At 49.5% G+C, this 20028-nt stretch overlaps 1 protein-coding gene across 1 annotated transcript in view; it reads right to left on the bottom strand.

Annotated features, from left to right (window-relative positions):
* Positions 1–382: 382 nt before the first annotated feature.
* MYH7 (myosin heavy chain 7) overlaps positions 383–20028 on the bottom strand; it is a 59835-nt gene continuing 40189 nt past the window's right edge. Inside the window, exons 29-38 of the mRNA XM_060255406.1 lie at positions 15083–15266; positions 13560–13725; positions 12594–12718; positions 11075–11383; positions 10746–10949; positions 9633–9758; positions 7633–7908; positions 4820–4915; positions 991–1125; positions 383–550 (exon numbers count right to left, since the gene is read on the bottom strand). Coding sequence (XP_060111389.1) covers positions 530–550; positions 991–1125; positions 4820–4915; positions 7633–7908; positions 9633–9758; positions 10746–10949; positions 11075–11383; positions 12594–12718; positions 13560–13725; positions 15083–15266 — 1642 coding nt within the window. The 3' untranslated portion in view covers positions 383–529. The remainder of the gene's footprint in view (positions 551–990; positions 1126–4819; positions 4916–7632; positions 7909–9632; positions 9759–10745; positions 10950–11074; positions 11384–12593; positions 12719–13559; positions 13726–15082; positions 15267–20028) is intronic.

Raw genomic sequence — 20028 nt, 5'->3', positions numbered from 1 at the left:
CCTCGCCTCCTCAACCCCCACCTTCCTCAGGTTCCACCTCCAAAATCTCCAGCTATTTCGCCACCTGGAGCTGGCAACCCTACTTTGAACGTGGATGTACTTCACACTCATGATTGTAGCCGATGCTCCCTCTACGTTGTGGAGTCTGGTGAGCAAAAATTCTACTTTGTGAGGTACTGGCATTAAAGTTGTGAGCTCCTGCATAAATTAGTTTGCTCTGGGGCTATTTTCCTGAGCTGAGGCAATAATGTGTCAGCCAAATGCTAAAAAATTGTGAGGTAGCTCACGCAAACTCAGCTTAGAGGGAACACTGAATGTAACCGTTGATAGGCTTACGTCCACCTTGGCCCATCTACACAGACATACACACAAACGGAACAGCTTGCTGTATGATGGTCTTTATCCTACGTTTTGGGAGCGGTGCTAATATACAGAGCGAGGGGAGTTGGGCAGATCTCTCCAGCGACTTTGACGTCTGGAGAGACAGGCGGGGGGGGGGGGAGACAAGGGGAAGTGATCTTCCAAGGAGTTACTCCTCGTTCAGACCTTTCTGCAAGGGAAAAGAAAGAGAAGAATGGAGTCAGTGAGTGAAAGCTAGAAGGGAGGACCCACCCTTTTTGAGGATGTGGAATTTTTGTGAGGGAGTGATGAACGCCACCCCCAAAAACGCTTCTACAGGAAGGGGAGCCCAATTCAAAATGGCTGCCTCTGCAGAGCCAATCAGAACACTTCCCTCCTCACACCTCCTGGGACAACTGAAATCCTCAAGGGAGAATGGAACCACATGCTGACTGACGCAAGCCCCATTGCTTACCAATCCTCTTCATCCTCCAGTGGAAAACTTTTCATTTGAATGAGTGGAGCCAGTCACAAGCCCTGACTTAATGGGGCTCCCAACCTGCCCCTGGGCACCACCACGCTGGGGAACCAGGGATAGAAACGACCCGGGGGTGCCCAGGCTGAAGGAGCAGGCCTGCACCCTTTCCTCACCTTTGCCCCGATATCACGGCTCTTGGCCCTCAGCTTGTTGACCTGGGACTCAGCGATGTCGGCCCTCTCCTCGGCCTCATCCAGCTCATGCTGAACCTTCCGGAACTTGGCCAGGTTGGAGTTGGCCTGCTCCTCCTAGGGGAGAGAGAATGGAAAGCAAGGGGGTGAACATATGAACATATGAAGCTGCCTTATACTGAATCAGACCTTTGGTCCATCAAAGTCAGTATTGTCTTCTCAGACTGGCAGCGGCTCTCCAGGGTCTCAAGCTGAGGTTTTTCACACCTATTTGCCTGGACCCTTTTTTGGAGATGCCGGGGATTGAACCTGGGACCTTCTGCTTCCCAAGCAGATGCTCTGCCACTGAGCCACAGTCCCTCCCTTAAAGTTGCTTTAATTCCTGGTAAACATATGAAGCTGGCTTCAACTGAATCAGACCCTCGGTCCATCAAAGTCAGTCTTGTCTACTCAGACCGGCAATGGCTCTCCAGGGTCTCCAGCTGAGGTTTCTCATGCCTCTTTGCCTGGACCCTTTTTAGTTGGAGATGCCGGGGATTGAACCTGGGACGTTCTGCTTCCCAAGCAGATGCTCTACCACTGAGCCACCGTCCCTCCCCAGTGGGCTGGGGTATATTCGACCCAACTGGATGTCTCTGTGCCTGGTGGGGTGAAGGGTTTGCCGAAGGTCCTTTGGGCAAGGAGGTAAAAATATGAGACCATAATTCTCTTCATAACTTTAGATATGTGCAGGCTAGCGTTGCCAATCCCCAGGTGGGGGCAGGGGATCCCCCGGTTTGGAGGCCCTCCCCCCGCTTCAGGGTCATCAGAAAGCAGGGGGAGGGGAGGGAAATGTCTGCTGGGAACTCTGTTATTCCGTATGGAGATTTATTCCCATAGAAAATCATGGAGTATTGATCTGCGGGTATCCGGGGCTCTGTGGGGGCTGTTTTTTGGGGTAGAGGCACCAAATTTTCAGTATAGCATTTAATGCCTCTCCCCAAAATACCCCCAAGTTTCAAAACGATTGGACCAGGGGATCCAATTCTATGAGCTCCAAAAGAAGGTGCTCCTATCCTTCATTATTTCCTATGGAAGGAAGGCATCGAAAAGGTGTGCCATCCCTTTAAATGTGATGGCCAGAACTCCCTTTGGAGTTCAATTATGCTTGTCACAGCCTTGATCTTGGCTCCACCCCTAATTCTCCTGGCCCCACCCCCAAACTCTCCTGGCTCCACCCCAAAGTCCCCAGATATTTCTTGAATTGGACTTGGCAACCCTAGTGCAGGCACATACCCAGGCAGATGAAACATTAACCAGAAAGTGCTAAGTAGGGCTGCCAACTTGTTTGGGAAATGCTTCAGCCTTGGGAGGTTTGGGGAGGGAAAGAACCCAGCAAGGTGTAATGGTGTAGAGTCCACCCTCCAAAGCAGCCATATGTTTGCAGACTAAAGATCAGTTCTGGGACAACTCCAGGCTCTACCTTGAAGTTGGCAACTCTATTGCCCAGATGTGCTCATCTGCCCCCTGTTGGGTACCTGAATAGGATGGGATGGATACTGAGGAGAGGCCTGGTCTAGGCCCTTCTTGTATCTAAGGGCCAAGTTATTACGTGTTGCCAAGGATGCAAAGGAGGCGGCGGTGGTGGGACACATAAGGAGTAGTAGTCAAAGTGTAGGACTTGGAGCATGGAAACCTGGGTTCAGATTCAAAACCAAGGAAGTTCTTTGGCCCTTTCACTGTCTCACAGTCTAATTCACCTCATGAAGAAGAAGAAATTGGATTTATATCCCGCCCTCCACTCCGAAGAGTCTCAGAGCGGCTCACAATCTCCTTTCCCTTCCTCCCCCCCCACAACAGACACCCTGTGAGGTAGATGAAGATATTGGATTTATATCCCGCCCTCCACTCCGGAGAGTCTCAGAGCAGCTCACCATCTCCTTTCCCTTCCTCCCCCACAACAGACACCCTGTGAGGTAGATGAAGATATTGGATTTATATCCCGCCCTCCACTTCGGAGAGTCTCAGAGTGGCTCACAATCTCCTTTCCCTTCCTCCCCCACAACAGACACCCTGTGAGGTAGATGATATTGGATTTATATCCCGCCCTCCACTCTGAAGAGTCTCAGAGCGGCTCACAATCTCCTTTCCCTTCCTCCCCCACAACAGACACCCTGTGAGGTAGATGAAGATATTGGATTTATATCCCGCCCTCCACTCTGAAGAGTCTCAGAGCGGCTCACAATCTCCTTTTCCTTCCTCCCCCACAACAGACACCCTGTGAGGTAGATGAAGATATTGGATTTATATCTTTTTGTGTTTATACTGTATAGTTTAATGTTTAATTTTAAGGTTTTTAGGTTTTAATTGTCTGATTTTAGAGGTAATAACTTGCTCTGATTTTACTGTTTTATTGTTGTTGTAAGCCGCCCTGAGCCACTTATGGGAAGGGCGGGATAGAAGTCACCAAATAAATAAATATCCCGCCCTCCACTCTGAAGAGTCTCAGAGCAGCTCACAATCTCCTTTCCCTTCCTCCCCCACAACAGACATCTTGTGAGGTAGATGAAGATATTGGATTTATATCCTGCCCTCCACTCCAAAGAGTCTCAGAGCGGCTCACAATCTCCTTTCCCTTCCTTCCCCACAACAGACACCCTGTGAGATAGACGAAGATATTGGATTTATATCCCGCCCTCCACTCCGGAGAGTCTCAGAGCGGCTCACCATCTCCTTTCCCTTCCTCCCCCACAACAGACACCCTGTGAGGTAGATGAAGATATTGGATTTATATCCCGCCCTCCACTTTGGAGAGTCTCAGAGTGGCTCACAATCTCCTTTCCCTTCCTCCCCCACAACAGACACCCTGTGAGGTAGAGAGTCTAATTCACCTCATGAAGAAGAAGAAATTGGATTTATATCCCGCCCTCCACTCCGAAGAGTCTCAGAGCGGCTCACAATCTCCTTTCCCTTCCTCCCCGCCCACAACAGACACCCTGTGAGGTAGATGAAGATATTGGATTTATATCCCGCCCTCCACTCCGGAGAGTCTCAGAGCGGCTCACCATCTCCTTTCCCTTCCTCCCCCCACAACAGACACCCTGTGAGGTAGATGAAGATATTGGATTTATATCCCGCCCTCCACTCCGGAGCGTCTCAGAGCGGCTCACAATCTCCTTTCCCTTCCTCCCCCACAACAGACACCCTGTGAGGTAGATGAAGATATTGGATTTATATCCCGCCCTCCACTCCGAAGAGTCTCAGAGCGGCTCACAATCTCCTTTCCCTTCCTCCCCCACAACAGACACCCTGTGAGGTAGATGAAGATATTGGATTTATATCCCGCCCTCCACTCCGAAGAGTCTCAGAGCAGCTCACAATCTCCTTTCCCTTCCTCCCCCACAACAGACACCCTGTGAGGCGGGTGGGGCTGGAGAGGGCTCTCCCAGCAGCTGCCCTTTCAAGGACAACCTCTGCCAGAGCTATGGCTGACCCAAGGCCATCCCAGCAGGTGCAAGTGGAGGAGTGGGGAGTTCTCCCAGATAAGAGTCCGCACACTTAACCACTACACCAAACTGGCTCTCCACGAGATTGTTGCAAGGGAGAAAAGTGTCCTGAACGCCTTGGAAAAGTGAGGTGTAAACAAATCATAGGGTTGGATCCAACCAGCTTTTCCATTTGTGGAAAAGGGAGAAGGGAACCACCCAAAAACCCATATTGGGGTTCACAGGGCCTGCCTGAATCAAAGCCATTTGAGATGAGGCGTAGTTAAGTTAGCAGAATGGGCCAGGATTGAATTAAAGAGCTAAGAAGGGAACATTCGGCCACTCACCGCCTCTTCGGCCTGCCTCTTGTACGCTTTCACCTTCAGCTGGAGTTTATCCACTAGGTCCTGGAGGCGAACGAGGTTCTTCCGATCTTCCTCGGTCTGCAACCGGAGAGAAAAAGAACCAGGTTTTCAGTCAGGTGTTGAACTAAAACACCGACTCGCAGAACTGGCTAGGCAGATGCATCTTCTCTTGCTGTGAGTCCCATTTTTTTCCCGCCGCTGTTGTATCCGACAAAGTGTGCTTGCGCATGAAAGCTTATACTGCGAATAAAACTTTGTTGGTCTTAAAGGTGCCACTGGACCCAAACCTTATTTCCGTATTACAAAATTGATGTCCCTCTCGGATTTTGGAGCAGGTGATTTTAGGCTGTGGGTCCAGTTACGTAATTCTAGGTAACACAAGACCCTGACGCAGGGTTACAAGACCCTGACATGGATGGCCTGGGGCAGGCTAGCCCAATGTCATCAGATCTCAAAAGTCAAGCTGCGTGCGCTAGGCTTGCCAATCCCCAGGTCCCAGTGGGGGTTCTTCCGCTTTCCCAGGCTCCTTCCCGCCCCCAGTCAGCTGGCTGCCAGGGGGAAGCCCCGCCCCCAGAGGACCATGTGCCTTTGCACCTCCGGAGGCTTCAGTCTCCGATTGAAAGGCTTCATGTGAACATATATGAACATATGGAGCTGCCTTATACTGAATCAGACCTCTGGTCCATCAAAGTCAGTATTGTCTACTCAGACTGGCAGCGGCTCTCCAGGTTCTCAAGCTGAGGTTTTTCACACCTACTTGCCTGGACCCTTTTTTAGTTGGAGATGTTGGGGGATTGAACCTGGGGCCTTCTGCTTCCCAAGCAGATGCTCTACCACTGAGCCACCGTCCCTCCTTCCTCTTGGGATGGTGTGTCTATGTTACTTTGAAGAAGTTGGCAGCAACTCGTGAGTAGAGAGGCCAACCCCTCGCTTCAGAGTTGCCAGAAACGGGGTGGGAGGGGGGAGGGAAACGTTTGCTGAGCACTTCGTTATTTCCTATGTGGAGATCGATTCTCATAGGGTATAATGGGGAATTGATCTGGAGGTTTCGGGGGCTCTGGGGGGCTGTTTTTTGAGCTAGAAGCACCAAATTTTCAGTATAGTATCTAGTGCCTCTCCCCAAAGTACCCCCTAAGTTTCAAAACAATTGGACCAGGGGGTCCAATTCTATGAGCCCCAAAAGAAGGTGCCCTTATCCTTCATTATTTCCTATAGAAGGAAGACATTTTTAAAAGTGTGCTGTCCCTTTAAATGTGATGGCCTGAACTCCCTTGGAGTTCAATTATGCTTGTCACACCCTTGTTCCTGGCTCCGCCCCAATGTCTCCTGGCTCCACCCCCAAACTCTCCTGGCTCCACCCCCAAAGTCCCCAGATATTTCTTGAATTGGACTTGGCAACCCTAGCGTGGGCCTAGTTGATACTTGGATAGGAGACCGCCAAGGAAGTCCTGGGTTACGACGCAGAGGCAGGCAAAGGCTAACCACCACCGGCAGTCTCCTACCTTGACAACACTATGTTGAGAAATGTCACCGAAATAAACAATACCTTCAACGATAGATAAGTTATCTTGATTTGATTTCTATGACCACCTTCTCACACTCTGAGAACAGAATGATAAGACGTATGCGATGAACTTATGGAAAAATATCGCACACTGTGCGTCCGTGAAAGGAACTGTTTGTGCACACGAGGGAGAGAGAGAGAGCGGATGAAGGTTGCGAAACCGCCGCAAAGGTCTAGATTTGGCAAGTTCTCTCGTCCTCGCCTGTGATCTTTCCCTGTGGAATTACTGCCCATCTCCACTGGTTTGGAATCTTCAGGGACCACCAGCAGAACGCTGGAAATCTCTTTTCTCTTTATTATGCGCATGGCATCGTTTAAAAACTTTTCCGTTTAAAGAAACCGTTTGTTTCAGTATGCCACAGGACTACGGAAGCTATTTGTCGTGGACTTTATAAAAGCTGTACTTGGGGTTCGCTTATAGTGTGAGAAGGTGTTCATATAAATCAAATTAAGATAACTTATCTGTCGTTTAGAGCATTGTTTATTTCAGTGATTTTTCTCGGTATTGGATTACTTACGCACTAAATCGTGTGTTACATATCTTGACAACACTATGGGCTGAAACGATGGCACTGTTCACCACTACTACCAGGTTATACAAACTCTTTTTTTTTATAGTAGACAACCCTAGAACAGCATTCCTAGAGCAAGCCTAGTCTATCTCTAGAGACCTTGTGTGGCGGATAGGCAGGACGCAGCATCTTCATTGCGTTTAGGATCTAATATGTGTTTAGGTCTAATATGAAGATGCCTCAAAGACAGTGTGGATCAGGAGTGGCCAAACTGTGGATCAGGAGCCACGTGTGGCTATTTTACACATATTGTGTGGCTCTCCAAGTCTCCATTACCCCTTCGGCCAATGTTTTTTTTTAAATCACTTCGCCAAGCCAGCCACTTGGAGAATGCATTTAAAGTTAAAGTTGCTTTCTTCCCGCCTCTCTCTCCCCATCTTCCTTCCTTCCTTCCCTCCAATATCTGATATTCATGTCTCGCAGCTCTCAAACATCTAACGTTTAGTCTATGTGGCTCTTAAATTAAGGAAGATTGGACACCCCTGATGTGGATCCCATTCTAACTTGAACGAGAGGTATTCTAAAACCTGCAACGCAGCCTCAGAATGGCGGCAAACATCGTGCAAGGAATTTCTGAAGAACCACAAGCAGTGCCACATAAAGACATGAGCACAGAACCAAGACTGGGGTACGAGAAGGAGGCCTCCAAGCCGTCCCACCTGGTAGGTGAGCTCCTTGATGCGCCGCTCGCACTTGCGCATCCCCTTGACGTTCTCCGCGTTGCGCTTCTGCTCCAGCTCCAGCTCGTTCTCCAACTCTCGCACCCGGGCCTCCAGCTTCTGGAGCTGCTTCTTGCCGCCCTTGAGGGCCAGCTGCTCGGCCTCGTCCAGCCGCATCTGCAGGTCCTTGATGGTCTGCTCCATGTTCTTCTTCATCCGCTCCAGGTGGGCGCTGGTGTCCTGCTCCTTCTTCAGCTCCTCCGCCATCATGGCCGCCTGACGACACAGAAACACAGGGCAAGGGTCACTCAGGAGGAACCCCTCAGTCTCATGACCTCCTGAGGGTCTTTTCAGTCCAGTTCCACAGAGAAGAGGTTTGTACTCCCATTTAGACAAGGGACTACGTTCCATCTCACACCCAGTGTTCCCTCTAAGCTGAGTTAGTGTGAGCTAGCTCACAGTTTTTTAGCCTCCGGCTCACACGTTTTTGTCTCAGCTCAGGAAAAAGGGCTCCAGAGCAAACTAATTGGCGCAGCCGCTCACAACTTTAATGTCAGTAGCTCATGATGAAGTAGGATTTTTGCTCACAAGACTCCGCAGCTTAGAGGGAACATTGCTCACACCTTGTTCCTCGGAAAGTTCTGCAGACCTGGGGGAGAGGGCCCACAGCTCGGCAGCAGAGCCTCCGCTTGGCATGCGGAAGGTCCCAGGGTTCGATCCCCGATATCTCCAGTTAAAATGATCGGGGACTGGGTGATAGGAAAGACCTCCACCTTTGTCACCATCTTTGTCTATTATATCTGTCTTATTAGATTCTGGTGACAGTCTGAACTTGTTTCAAATCTGTCTTGTTATGACTGTGTTGTACTCCTGCCCTGAGCCCATTTGCGGGAAGGGCAGGCTAAAAGTCAAATAAATCAAGTCAAATCACTTGAGGCCCTGGAGAGAGGCTGCCAGCCTGAGCGGACGATAGTGAGCGTGATGGACCAAGGGTCTGATTCAGTACAAGGCAGCTTCATTTGCAAACAGTGAGCAAGGGCTGTGCTTCAATGATAGAGCATCTGCTTGGCGTGCAGAAGGACCCAGGTTCGATCGCCAGGTAAAAGGATCAGGTTGTAGGTGCTGCAAAAGAGCTTAGCTTGAGACCCTGGAAAGCTGCTGCCAGTCTGACTGGACCAGGCCTTGAATTCAGCAGGAGCTCACAGGAGCACAGCTCCTGAACCTTCCTGATGCACCCCTCCTCCTCCCCACCTACCTTGTCCATTGAATAGTAGGTGCAGCTGCATAACAATCTTTGGATCAGGAGAGCGGGCAGCCAGCCAGCCACCAGGGGCTTTACCACACCACCAGTCGCCCTCATTAAACCCTGGAGAAGCCCGCGACACCCTTTCTCCACTTCTTATATGATTTTGGGTGGTGGGTGGCTTGCTGGCCTTTTGACTGTGGGGGGCGGCGGCCAAGGAGAGCCCCAGGTGAGCGAGGCCTGCTTGGGCTGGCTGGATTTCTAGCCAGCTGAAGCAGGCCTCGCTCGCCCGGGGCTCTCCTTTCTTGCATCAGGTTGCTTTTGGCTGGGGGGGGGAGGTGCAGCATATGCTAATGAGTTATGCTAATGAGCTCCACTACCTATTTTTCTGCAAAATGTCCCCTGGACTGGACAATATTGTTCTTGAAGGACGACTGGCAGCTTCATGAGCTCAGTGTTACCCTCTTCATATCCCAGCATGCCTCTGCCCCTCATGGAGAGGATGACTACTTCCTCAGGATGTGCCAAAGGAAAGGGAGAATTCTGGGATAGATTTATGGGATCTCTGCTGAATTTAACTCACCTTGAGAGGGAAAAATGTAGGTCACCCTTTTGTACCGTAGAACTAAGGCATTTGTCTTTACAGAAGTAATAAACCCCTTCTTTCAAATAGGCTTGAGCCAACACAACCTAGAACTGGCCCTTTCAGATGGACCTTCTTTAGGGAAGAAGCAAACCAGCCTGCTGCTCCACTCACATCAGTGATGGCTTTCTTGGCCTTCTCTTCGGCGTTCCTGCACTCCTGGACGGCTTCCTCCACCTCCGTCTGCAGTTGGGAGAGGTCGGACTCCATCTTCTTTTTCTGGTTGATGAGGCTGGTGTTCTGGATTGTGCAAAAGGGGAAAGGGGTGAGGGAGGGATTACTGGCCCGGGGATTTTAAATCTGTGGCTTTAGGCTTGTGTGGGGCTGTCTTGTAGCACTCGAGACTGACATCGAGAGAGTTACAAAGGCCTCCAGACTCACCAAAGCACGGTTTTGGAACAGGTGGGCAGAAAGCCTTGGTCCTCTCTGCCTCCCTCAGCCTCCTAGCCTGAGGGAGACGATGCCTCTCTGTGGCCCATTCTCTGTGGACCACTCTTTCTAGCCTCTCACTGGTCAGCTGGACCTCCAGCCCACCTCACCAGATTTCATGCGTCCCTAGCTTTCTGGAAATCCAAATGTCTTCCTCTGGCAGTACTGCAGTCTAGCGGGCAAGACATTCTGGATCTCGACAGACTCCACCCCCTCCCGGTTAGATCGAAATTTATACCACAGCCCCCAACGGACAGCAATGACTGTTTGGATTCTGCGAGTCAGGCAAGTTCTGAGAGAAAGGCTGATTTCCAGTCCGAATGCTCTAAGATGGGGTCCCCAACATGGCATCCATGGGTACCACAAGACCCGCTGTCATGGCACCCACAAGGTGTTTTTATGAAGTGGGTGGAACCAGACAGGGCTTTTGCCCAGTGAGGCCTTTGACTGTTAATTGGAGATTTGATTGGCTGGGAACATTTCTTAAACCGTTGCTTTGGCAGCAGCTGACAGCAGCACAAGGATCTTCACTGTGTGACTCAAGGTAAACTGTGGCAGCCATTTTGTGGCTGGCTCCATCTCCCGTGGCAGCCATTTTGTGACTGTACCCACTTGCATCAGAATTCCAACAGTGCCCCCGGGTTCAAAAAAGTCGAAGACCCTGTTCTAAGAAACCACCATTTTCTGGAGACAATAAGGCTAATGCTCTAGATAATCTCTCAAAAATGTGTTTGAGGCTACGACACAATCCATAAAGTTTAGGACCACTGACTGTCTTGCTGCTGAGACTCCTCTTACCTGAGAGTGGAGGAGCTGGACCCTTTCGCTGGCTTCAATCAACTCCTGTTCAGCCAGTTTCCGCGCTCTTTCTGTCTGTTCCACCACAGCACGCAATTCCTCCAGCTCTGACTGCAAGAGATTGTTCCTCCGTTCAACAATAGCGATGTTTTCTTTCAGGTCCTCATTGGCTCGGACAACGTCGTCCAGTTGTATCTGGGTGTCCTGGAAAGAAAGGAGAAAGCTGTGATGGAAGGGACGGGTGAGGTAAAAATGGGCTGTGCTCACCTGAGGAAGGGAAAAGTAGGAGCTGAGGGAAAATAAGCAGAGCAAACTCTCTCTGGTGGTACCTTGAGGTATCCCTGGAGAGTTTTGACTTGCTTCTGGGCCTCGGCAGCTATGCGGTTGGCATGACTCAGTTGGATCTCCATCTCGTTGAGGTCGCCCTCCATCTTTTTCTTCACCCTCAGCGCCTCATTGCGGCTGCGGGTCTCAGCGTCCAGCGAAGTCTGAAGCGAGTCCACCATGCGCAAGTGGTTTCGCTTGGCTTGCTCCATCTCCTCATCCTTCTCAGCCAGCTTGCGCTCGATGTCGGCCTTGATCTGGTTGAACTCCAGCTGGGCCCGGAGGATCTTGCCTTCCTCGTGCTCCAGAGAGGCCTGGAGAGTTTATGTCGGGGGGAGATAGTGGTGGGTACAGAGAGAGAACAAAATGGCCGTGTGAGAGAATGGTTATATGAAGAAAGGAAGGGTAAACAGAGGCATAGCTGTGGCTGTACAAATAAGTTTACTTTATTAGAGTGTATTAAGTATTATCTGCTCCAGGGCTGCCACGGACCTGCGCCGGCCAGGGGTTCTTCCGCCCTGGAGGTTCCCAACCCACCAGCCCACATTGGGCCGGTGGGGGGAACCTTCCCCGATGTCACCGGTATGATGTTGTCACTCGCAAGTGACATCATCACTTCGGTGACATTGTGCGCCAGCTGCTGTAGGCGTTTCCAGGAAAACTCTATGGTTTTCCCAGACACTCTAGCAATTTGGGAGGAAAAACTCTATGGTACCATAGAGTTTTTCCCTGGTACCATAGAGTTCTTCCCTCTCAAATTGCTAGAGCGTCCGGGGGAAACCACAGAGGTTTCCCAGAACTGGCTAGAGCGGCTGGCTCACAACATTGCTGGTGCGATGATATCATTTGCGGGTGACGTCATCGCGCTGCATGTGCAAAAAAGTCCCCCGCCAGGGTCCTCGAGGGACTTGGCAACCCTAATTTGCTTTGACTTGGATGGTCCCAGCTAGCCTGATCTTGAGTTGGCCCTGGTTGGTACTTGGATGGGAGACCACCAGGGAAATCCAGGGTTGCTACACAGAAGCAGGCAATGGCACACCACCTCTGGTTATCTTGAAAATCCTACAGGGTCACCATAAGTTGGTTGTGACCCTCATGGCACTTTCCACCACCACCAAGTATTCAGTTGTCAGGGATCCCCATGGTAACCGTGAACACCATGGTGCCCTGCCCACCAACATCTTTTCTGGGGCCTGCCAACTGTTTTTAGAAAATGAGTGGGGCCAGGTGGATTCTGACTGGTCTCTGAAGATTTGAATAGCTCTGCAGATTTAAAAAAAATGTTGCTTGGCCAGCAGCTGCCACCACAATACAAGGATCTGACTGAAGGTAAGCGGGGGCAGCCATTTTGTGGCTGGCTCTGCCTCCTGTGTCAGCCATTGGATGCTGGCTCCATCTCTTGCGGTGGCCATTTTGTGGTTTCTTTCAGAATACTAATGGGTCCCAGAGGCTAAAAAAGGTTGGGGACTCCTCAATGAAGGGGTGTCGTGGGAGCTTCATGATCCAGAGCCCCCCCCCCCTCACCTCAGCCTCCTCAAGGGCTGCCTGCAGCTCCAACTTCTCAGCCTCCAGCTGTTTCCGAATCTTCTCCAGCTCGTGAATGTTTTTGTTACTAGCTCCAAGCTGCTCAGTAAGATCTGAGATCTCCTCTGCCAGGAGGAACGGAAAAACAAATCAGTGGCCATCCACCAAAGAAGAAGAAGATATTGGATTTATATTCCGCCCTCCACTCTGAAGAGTCTCAGAGTGGCTCACAATCTCCTTTACCTTCCTCCCCCACAACTGACACCCTGTGAGGTAGATGACGATATTGGATTTATATCCTGCCCTCCACTCCGGAGAGTCTCAGAGGGGCTCACAATCTCCTTTACCTTCCTCCCTCACAACAGACACCCTGTGAGGTAGATGAAGATATTGGATTTATATCCTGCCCTCCACTCCGGAGAGTCTCAGAGTGGCTGACATTCTCCTTTACCTTCCTCCCTCACAACAGACACCCTGTGAGGTAGATGAAGATATTGGATTTATATCTCGCCCTCCACTCCGGAGAGTCTCAGAGTGGCTCACAATCTCCTTTCCCTTCCTCCCTCACAACAGACACCCTGTGAGGTAGATGAAGATATTGGATTTATATCCTGCCCTCCACTCAGGAGAGTCTCAGAGTGGCTCACAATCTCCTTTACCTTCCTCCCCCACAACAGACACCCTGTGAGGTGGGTGGGGCTGGAGAGGGCTCTCACCCAGCTGCCCTTTCAAGGACAACCTCCGCCAGAGCTATGGCCGACCCAAGGCCATTCCAGCAGGTACAAGTGGAGGAGCGGGGAATCAAACCCGGTTTTCCCAGATAAGAGTCCGCACACTTAACCACTACACCAAACTGGCTCTCCCAGATAGGGGCACAGGAACCCATACCATCTTGCCCTCGCCTGTTCACCAAGAGGGAGCAGAACTGAGGCCTAGTCGAGTGAGGGAAGAGGCTTAAAGGCTCACCCTGCAAGTTCTTGGTTTCCCTCTTGAAGGTCTCCAGATGCTCCAAGGACTCCTCGTAGGCATTCTTCAGCTTGAAGAGCTCAGTGCTGAGTGAACGGGCCTCCTTTTGTGATGATTCAAGCTCCATCTGGGACTCCTCGTACTTCTGCTTCCACTCGGACAGGAGCTGGGGGTGGTGAAGGAGCAAGCAACAATAAGATCCGGAGTAGGGTTGAATGGGTGTTTCTTGTCCTGATAACCGGCAGGGAAGCGGGAGGCCTACCGAAAGCAACAGGGAGGCCCATCCTCCATACAGTGAGGTTAGGACTGCCAAACCGCCGGGCAGGGATTCTCCCATCCTGGAGGTTCCCAACCCACTGGCCCAATGCCTCCCCCAACGTTGCCAGCATCACGCCAGCAATGTTGTGTGTCGGCCACTCTAGGAGCTTCCGGGGAAACTCTATGGTTTTCCCAGACGCTCTAGCGATTTGGGGGGGGGGGGGACTCTAGGGTATAATAGAGTGACGTCATCACAAGTGACATCGCGAGTGATGCCATCGCGCCGCGCGTGCTGCACACACACAAAAAAAGTCTCCCACCAGAGGCTGCAGGGGACTTGGCAACCCTAAGTCTACTGCTGCTTTCACACATGCTAAATGATGCCATTTCAAAACCACTTCAGCGACCGTTTGCAAGTGGATTTTGCCACTTCACACCGTAAAATCCAGTCACAAAGAGCCCTGAAAGTGCATTATTTATTGTGTGTGAAAGCGCCGTATGTCACTGTCCACATGACCAGGAAGTGATGTCATCACGTCCAGGACGTTGGCGTGATGCTCTGGCATTTGGGCAAAAACTCGTTCGTCAATTTGGCTTCTATCATAGAGTTTTTGCTGCCCGTCGGATGGATCCCTCACTTTTGGAGGGTAAGTTTCCCTCCACCAGCCAGGGGTTCCCCTGGAAATTCCAGCTTATCTCCAGACTAGTACAGAGATCAGTTCCCTTGGAGAAAAGTAATGCTTTGGAGGTGGGGCTCTAGGGCATTGCACTCCACTCAAGTCCCTGTCCTCCCCAGGCTCCGCCCCCAAACCTCCAGGAGTTTCCCAACCCAGGGCCCACTGGCAGGCCCTCAGACCCACTCATCTGCAGCTCCACCCATGTCTCCTGCCATGTACACTGCCCAGTGCCACTGGGGAAAGGATTGTAGGCAGCCGTGAGCACAGGCAGTGGAAGGGAAGGGCACACCAGTAGGTGGGGAGCATGCAAGGGGGTGGGAAGGAAGGAGGGCCCAGTGGTGGGCAGAGGAGGAGAAGGAGGCCCTGGGAACTCTCTGCCCAGGGTCCCCAAAAACACAGAATCGGTCCTGCCCATTTCCTTTCTTCCATACTTTGTCAATGTTCCTCTGCTTATTGTCCTGTGGTGAGTAAATTGCCCAAGTGAGACCACAAAGTGTGTACTTCCAAACTGTGTTTGTCTTGGAAGTGCAGCCAGCTGCTGGGGGATAAGGAAATGAATCCCCACTCCCGGCAACCCTCGTCCCTCACCTTATCGAAGTTCCTCTGCTTCTTGTCCAGGGCAGCCGCAGCCGCATTCGAGCGCTCCACGTCCACCATGAGGTCTTCGATCTCGTTCTGCAGACGGTGCTTGGTCTTCTCCAGCGAGGAGCACTTGGCATTCACAGCCTCCACGGCCTCCTCGGCGTCCTGCAGCCGCTGCGCCAGCTTCTTCCTGAGATATCGAGGGCGACAAAGAGTCAGTGACCAATGCCCATGTCTGTTACGAGGTTGTGAAAAACACAAGGAGAAACCTCCAAGACTGAAAAGTATGTCTCAAGTGCTTTTCCTTATGGAGATATAAGGGGAAAGTATATCACGCTGTTTGGTAAGATCAGGGCTTTTTTTTGTAGCAGAAACCCTTTTGCATATGAGGCCACACATCCCTGATGTAGCCAATCCTCCAAGAGCTTACAGGGCTCTTTGTATAGGGCCTACTGAAAGCTCCAGGAGGATTGGCTACATCAGAGGGGTGCGGCCTAATATGCAAAGGAGTTCCTGCTACAAAAAAAGATGCACAGATGCCTTCCACTTTTCTATCCAGTGAATGCAATGTCACTGGGATAACTGACAACGCTTTATTGTTAAAGAGGGTATAAAAATTCAGTTTGTACAAGCTGGGCGCGCACAAGGAAGTGGAGTAGGGTTGCCCATTTTTAAACTGGTCCATCTATATGATTTTTTTGCCATCTGGTTGCACCTGACTTATAATGACCCTGGGAGAGTTTTCAAGGCAAGAGATGTTCAGAGGTGGTCGGCCATTGCCTGCCTCTGGACAGCAGCTTCAACTGCCCATTTCTGTTTGACAAGAGATTGATTTCGCACGAGGCTTGTTCCGGGTAGAACGCCCTTTTGCTCCCGGGGCTTCTCTCCATTTTCACACAAGTTGGCATGAGGTGAGGTGGCGTGGCACTCTTCCGCAGCAAGCAGGATCCTCTTCCAAGCTGTTTCTGCTCGCCACGGGAGAGCAGCACACCAACTTGCAGCTCCGGGGCAACTTGTGAGAAAACAGAGCGAAGCGCTGGGATCGAAAGGGCTCTCCGCTCGGAACAAGCCCTAGTGCAAAATCGGTTAGAGTGTTGTACCGGATGGGCCATTGGCCTGATCCAACATGGCTTCTCTTAGGGCCTTATGTTTTTCTTTCCAGTCATTAATATTCAATTAATGGGATAGGGAAACTTTACTGCAAAGAGGGGGAAGAGATTGGTACCTTCTGCTTTGGAGGTAAGCTGAAGCACAGCTGTATCTCTGATGGCTAAAGGTTTCCAATATACAACTTATCTCCCGCCCAACAGAGATCAGTTCACCTGAAGCAAATGGCCGCTTTGGAAAGTAGAAGAAGTAAGAAAGAGAAGAGAGGTGGATGGAGATTCTTGGAATTACAACTAATCTCCGATTGGTGAAAGAAGTAAGAAAGAGAAGAGAGGTGGATGGAGATTCTTGGAATTACAACTAATCTCCGATTGGTGAAAGAAGTAAGAAAGAGAAGAGAGGTGGATGGAGATTCTAGGAATTACAACTAATCTCCGATTGGTGAAAGAAGTAAGAAAGAGAAGAGAGGTGGATGGAGATTCTAGGAATTACAACTAATCTCCGATTGGTGAAAGAAGTAAGAAAGAGAAGAGAGGTGGATGGAGATTCTAGGAATTACAACTAATCTCCGATTGGTGAAAGAAGTAAGAAAGAGAAGAGAGGTGGATGGAGATTCTAGGAATTACAACTAATCTCCGATTGGTGAAAGAAGTAAGAAAGAGAAGAAAGGTGGATGGAGATTCTAGGAATTACAACTAATCTCCGATTGGTGAAAGAAGTAAGAAAGAGAAGAAAGGTGGATGGAGATTCTAGGAATTACAACTAATCTCCGATTGGTGAAAGAGGTAAGGAAGAGAAGAGAGGTGGATGGAGATTCTAGGAATTACAACTAATCTCCGATTGGTGAAAGAAGTAAGAAAGAGAAGAAAGGTGGATGGAGATTCTAGGAATTACAACTAATCTCCGATTGGTGAAAGAAGTAAGAAAGAGAAGAGAGGTGGATGGAGATTCTAGGAATTACAACTAATCTCCGATTGGTGAAAGAAGTAAGAAAGAGAAGAAAGGTGGATGGAGATTCTAGGAATTACAACTAATCTCCGATTGGTGAAAGAAGTAAGAAAGAGAAGAAAGGTGGATGGAGATTCTAGGAATTACAACTAATCTCCGATTGGTGAAAGAAGTAAGAAAGAGAAGAGAGGTGGATGGAGATTCTAGGAATTACAACTAATCTCCGATTGGTGAAAGAAGTAAGAAAGAGAAGAGAGGTGGATGGAGATTCTAGGAATTACAACTAATCTCCGATTGGTGAAAGAAGTAAGAAAGAGAAGAAAGGTGGATGGAGATTCTAGGAATTACAACTAATCTCCGATTGGTGAAAGAAGTAAGAAAGAGAAGAGAGGTGGATGGAGATTCTAGGAATTACAACTAATCTCCGATTGGTGAAAGAGGTAAGGAAGAGAAGAGAGGTGGATGGAGATTCTAGGAATTACAACTAATCTCCGATTGGTGAAAGAAGTAAGAAAGAGAAGAGAGGTGGATGGAGATTCTAGGAATTACAACTAATCTCCGATTGGTGAAAGAAGTAAGAAAGAGAAGAGAGGTGGATGGAGATTCTAGGAATTACAACTAATCTCCGATTGGTGAAAGAAGTAAGAAAGAGAAGAAAGGTGGATGGAGATTCTAGGAATTACAACTAATCTCCGATTGGTGAAAGAAGTAAGAAAGAGAAGAAAGGTGGATGGAGATTCTAGGAATTACAACTAATCTCCGATTGGTGAAAGAAGTAAGAAAGAGAAGAGAGGTGGATGGAGATTCTAGGAATTACAACTAATCTCCGATTGGTGAAAGAAGTAAGAAAGAGAAGAGAGGTGGATGGAGATTCTAGGAATTACAACTAATCTCCGATTGGTGAAAGAAGTAAGAAAGAGAAGAAAGGTGGATGGAGATTCTAGGAATTACAACTAATCTCCGATTGGTGAAAGAAGTAAGAAAGAGAAGAGAGGTGGATGGAGATTCTAGGAATTACAACTAATCTCCGATTGGTGAAAGAGGTAAGGAAGAGAAGAGAGGTGGATGGAGATTCTAGGAATTACAACTAATCTCCGATTGGTGAAAGAAGTAAGAAAGAGAAGAGAGGTGGATGGAGATTCTAGGAATTACAACTAATCTCCGATTGGTGAAAGAAGTAAGAAAGAGAAGAGAGGTGGATGGAGATTCTAGGAATTACAACTAATCTCCGATTGGTGAAAGAAGTAAGAAAGAGAAGAGAGGTGGATGGAGATTCTAGGAATTACAACTAATCTCCGATTGGTGAAAGAAGTAAGAAAGAGAAGAGAGGTGGATGGAGATTCTAGGAATTACAACTAATCTCCGATTGGTGAAAGAAGTAAGAAAGAGAAGAGAGGAGGATGGAGATTCTAGGAATTACAACTAATCTCCGATTGGTGAAAGAAGTAAGAAAGAGAAGAGAGGAGGATGGAGATTCTAGGAATTACAACTAATCTCCGATTGGTGAAAGAAGTAAGAAAGAGAAGAGAGTTGGATGGAGATTCTTGGAATTACAACTAATCTCCGGCCAACAGAGATCAGTTCACCTGAAGCAAATGGCCGCTTTGGAAAGTAGATTTTATGGCATTATAACCAGGGCCAGCCCTAGACTGTCTGGGTAGAACGCTCTTTTGCTCCCAGGGCTTCTCTCCGTTTTCGCACAAGTTGTCCCAGAGCTGCAAGTTGGCGTGGCGCTCTTCCGCAGCAAGCAGGATCCTCTTCCAAGCCGTTTCTGCTCACCACGGGAGAGCAGCACGCCAACTCGCAGCTCCAAGGCAACTTGTGAGAAAACAGAGCGAAGCGCCGGGATCGAAAGGGCTCTCCGCTCGGAACAAGCCCTAGTGCAAAATCGGTTAGAGTGTTGTACCGGATGGGCCATTGGCCTGATCCAACATGGCTTCTCTTAGGGCCTTATGTTTTTCTTTCCAGGCATTAATATTCAATTAATGGGATAGGGAAACGTTACTGCAAAGAGGGGAAAGAGATTGGTACCTTCTGCTTTGGAGGTAAACTGAAGCACAGGCAAACTGCTTTGGAGGTAAACTGAAGCTGTTATCTCTGGTGGTTAAAAGTTTCCAATCTACACGTGGTGGGTGAAGATTCTTGGAATTACAACTAATCTCCAGCCAACAGAAATCAGTTCACCTGAAGCAAATGGCCGCTTTGGAAAGTGGATTTTATGGCATTATAACCAGGGCCGCCCCTAGGCAAAGCTAACTTCTGCCCACCCCCCACACACAATGATAACATCACCGAGTCATATGGGGGAGTCCAATTCTTCACCCCCAAAAGGCTCGCGCCCTAGGTAGGTCACATATCTCTAGGTATGTCCCTACGCGGAGATGGCAACCCTATTTCTAGCTGTTACAAATGGGAGAGTGGTTGGAGATATGAGAATGAATTAGGTGGGTGATTGGTGAAAGAAGTAAGAAAGAGAAGAAAGGTAAAACAATGGATAAATAGGCAAGGAGAGGCAAGGAAGCAGAGGAGCCTACAAAAGGGTGGAGTGAAAAGGCAAGGAAGAAACAGGATATGTAAACAGAGACCGATTCCCCACTAGCTTTGTACTGAGCTCACGCTCCTCTTCTCTGCAGGGCTTCCATCCGATTTTGCACAAGCTGCCACCACGAGGCTGTGACTTGCTCCGTCTCTTTCCCGCGGCAAGCAGAAACCGGTTTTCAGAGGATCTTGCTTGCCGCAGGAAAGAGGCAGAGCGAGTCACAGGCCTCGTGGCAGCTTGTGCGGAATCGGATGGAAGCCCCACGGAGAAGAGGAGCGTGAGATTGGGACAAGGCTAGTGGAGAATCGGTCCGAGAGATTTGGAGAGCAATAAGTAAGTGGTTCATCGGGATGGGATG

The sequence above is a fragment of the Heteronotia binoei genome, chromosome 15, assembly GCF_032191835.1.
Source record: "Heteronotia binoei isolate CCM8104 ecotype False Entrance Well chromosome 15, APGP_CSIRO_Hbin_v1, whole genome shotgun sequence".
Classification (NCBI taxonomy): Eukaryota; Metazoa; Chordata; class Lepidosauria; order Squamata; family Gekkonidae; genus Heteronotia; species Heteronotia binoei.
This window is presented reverse-complemented; position numbering and strand designations above follow the sequence as displayed.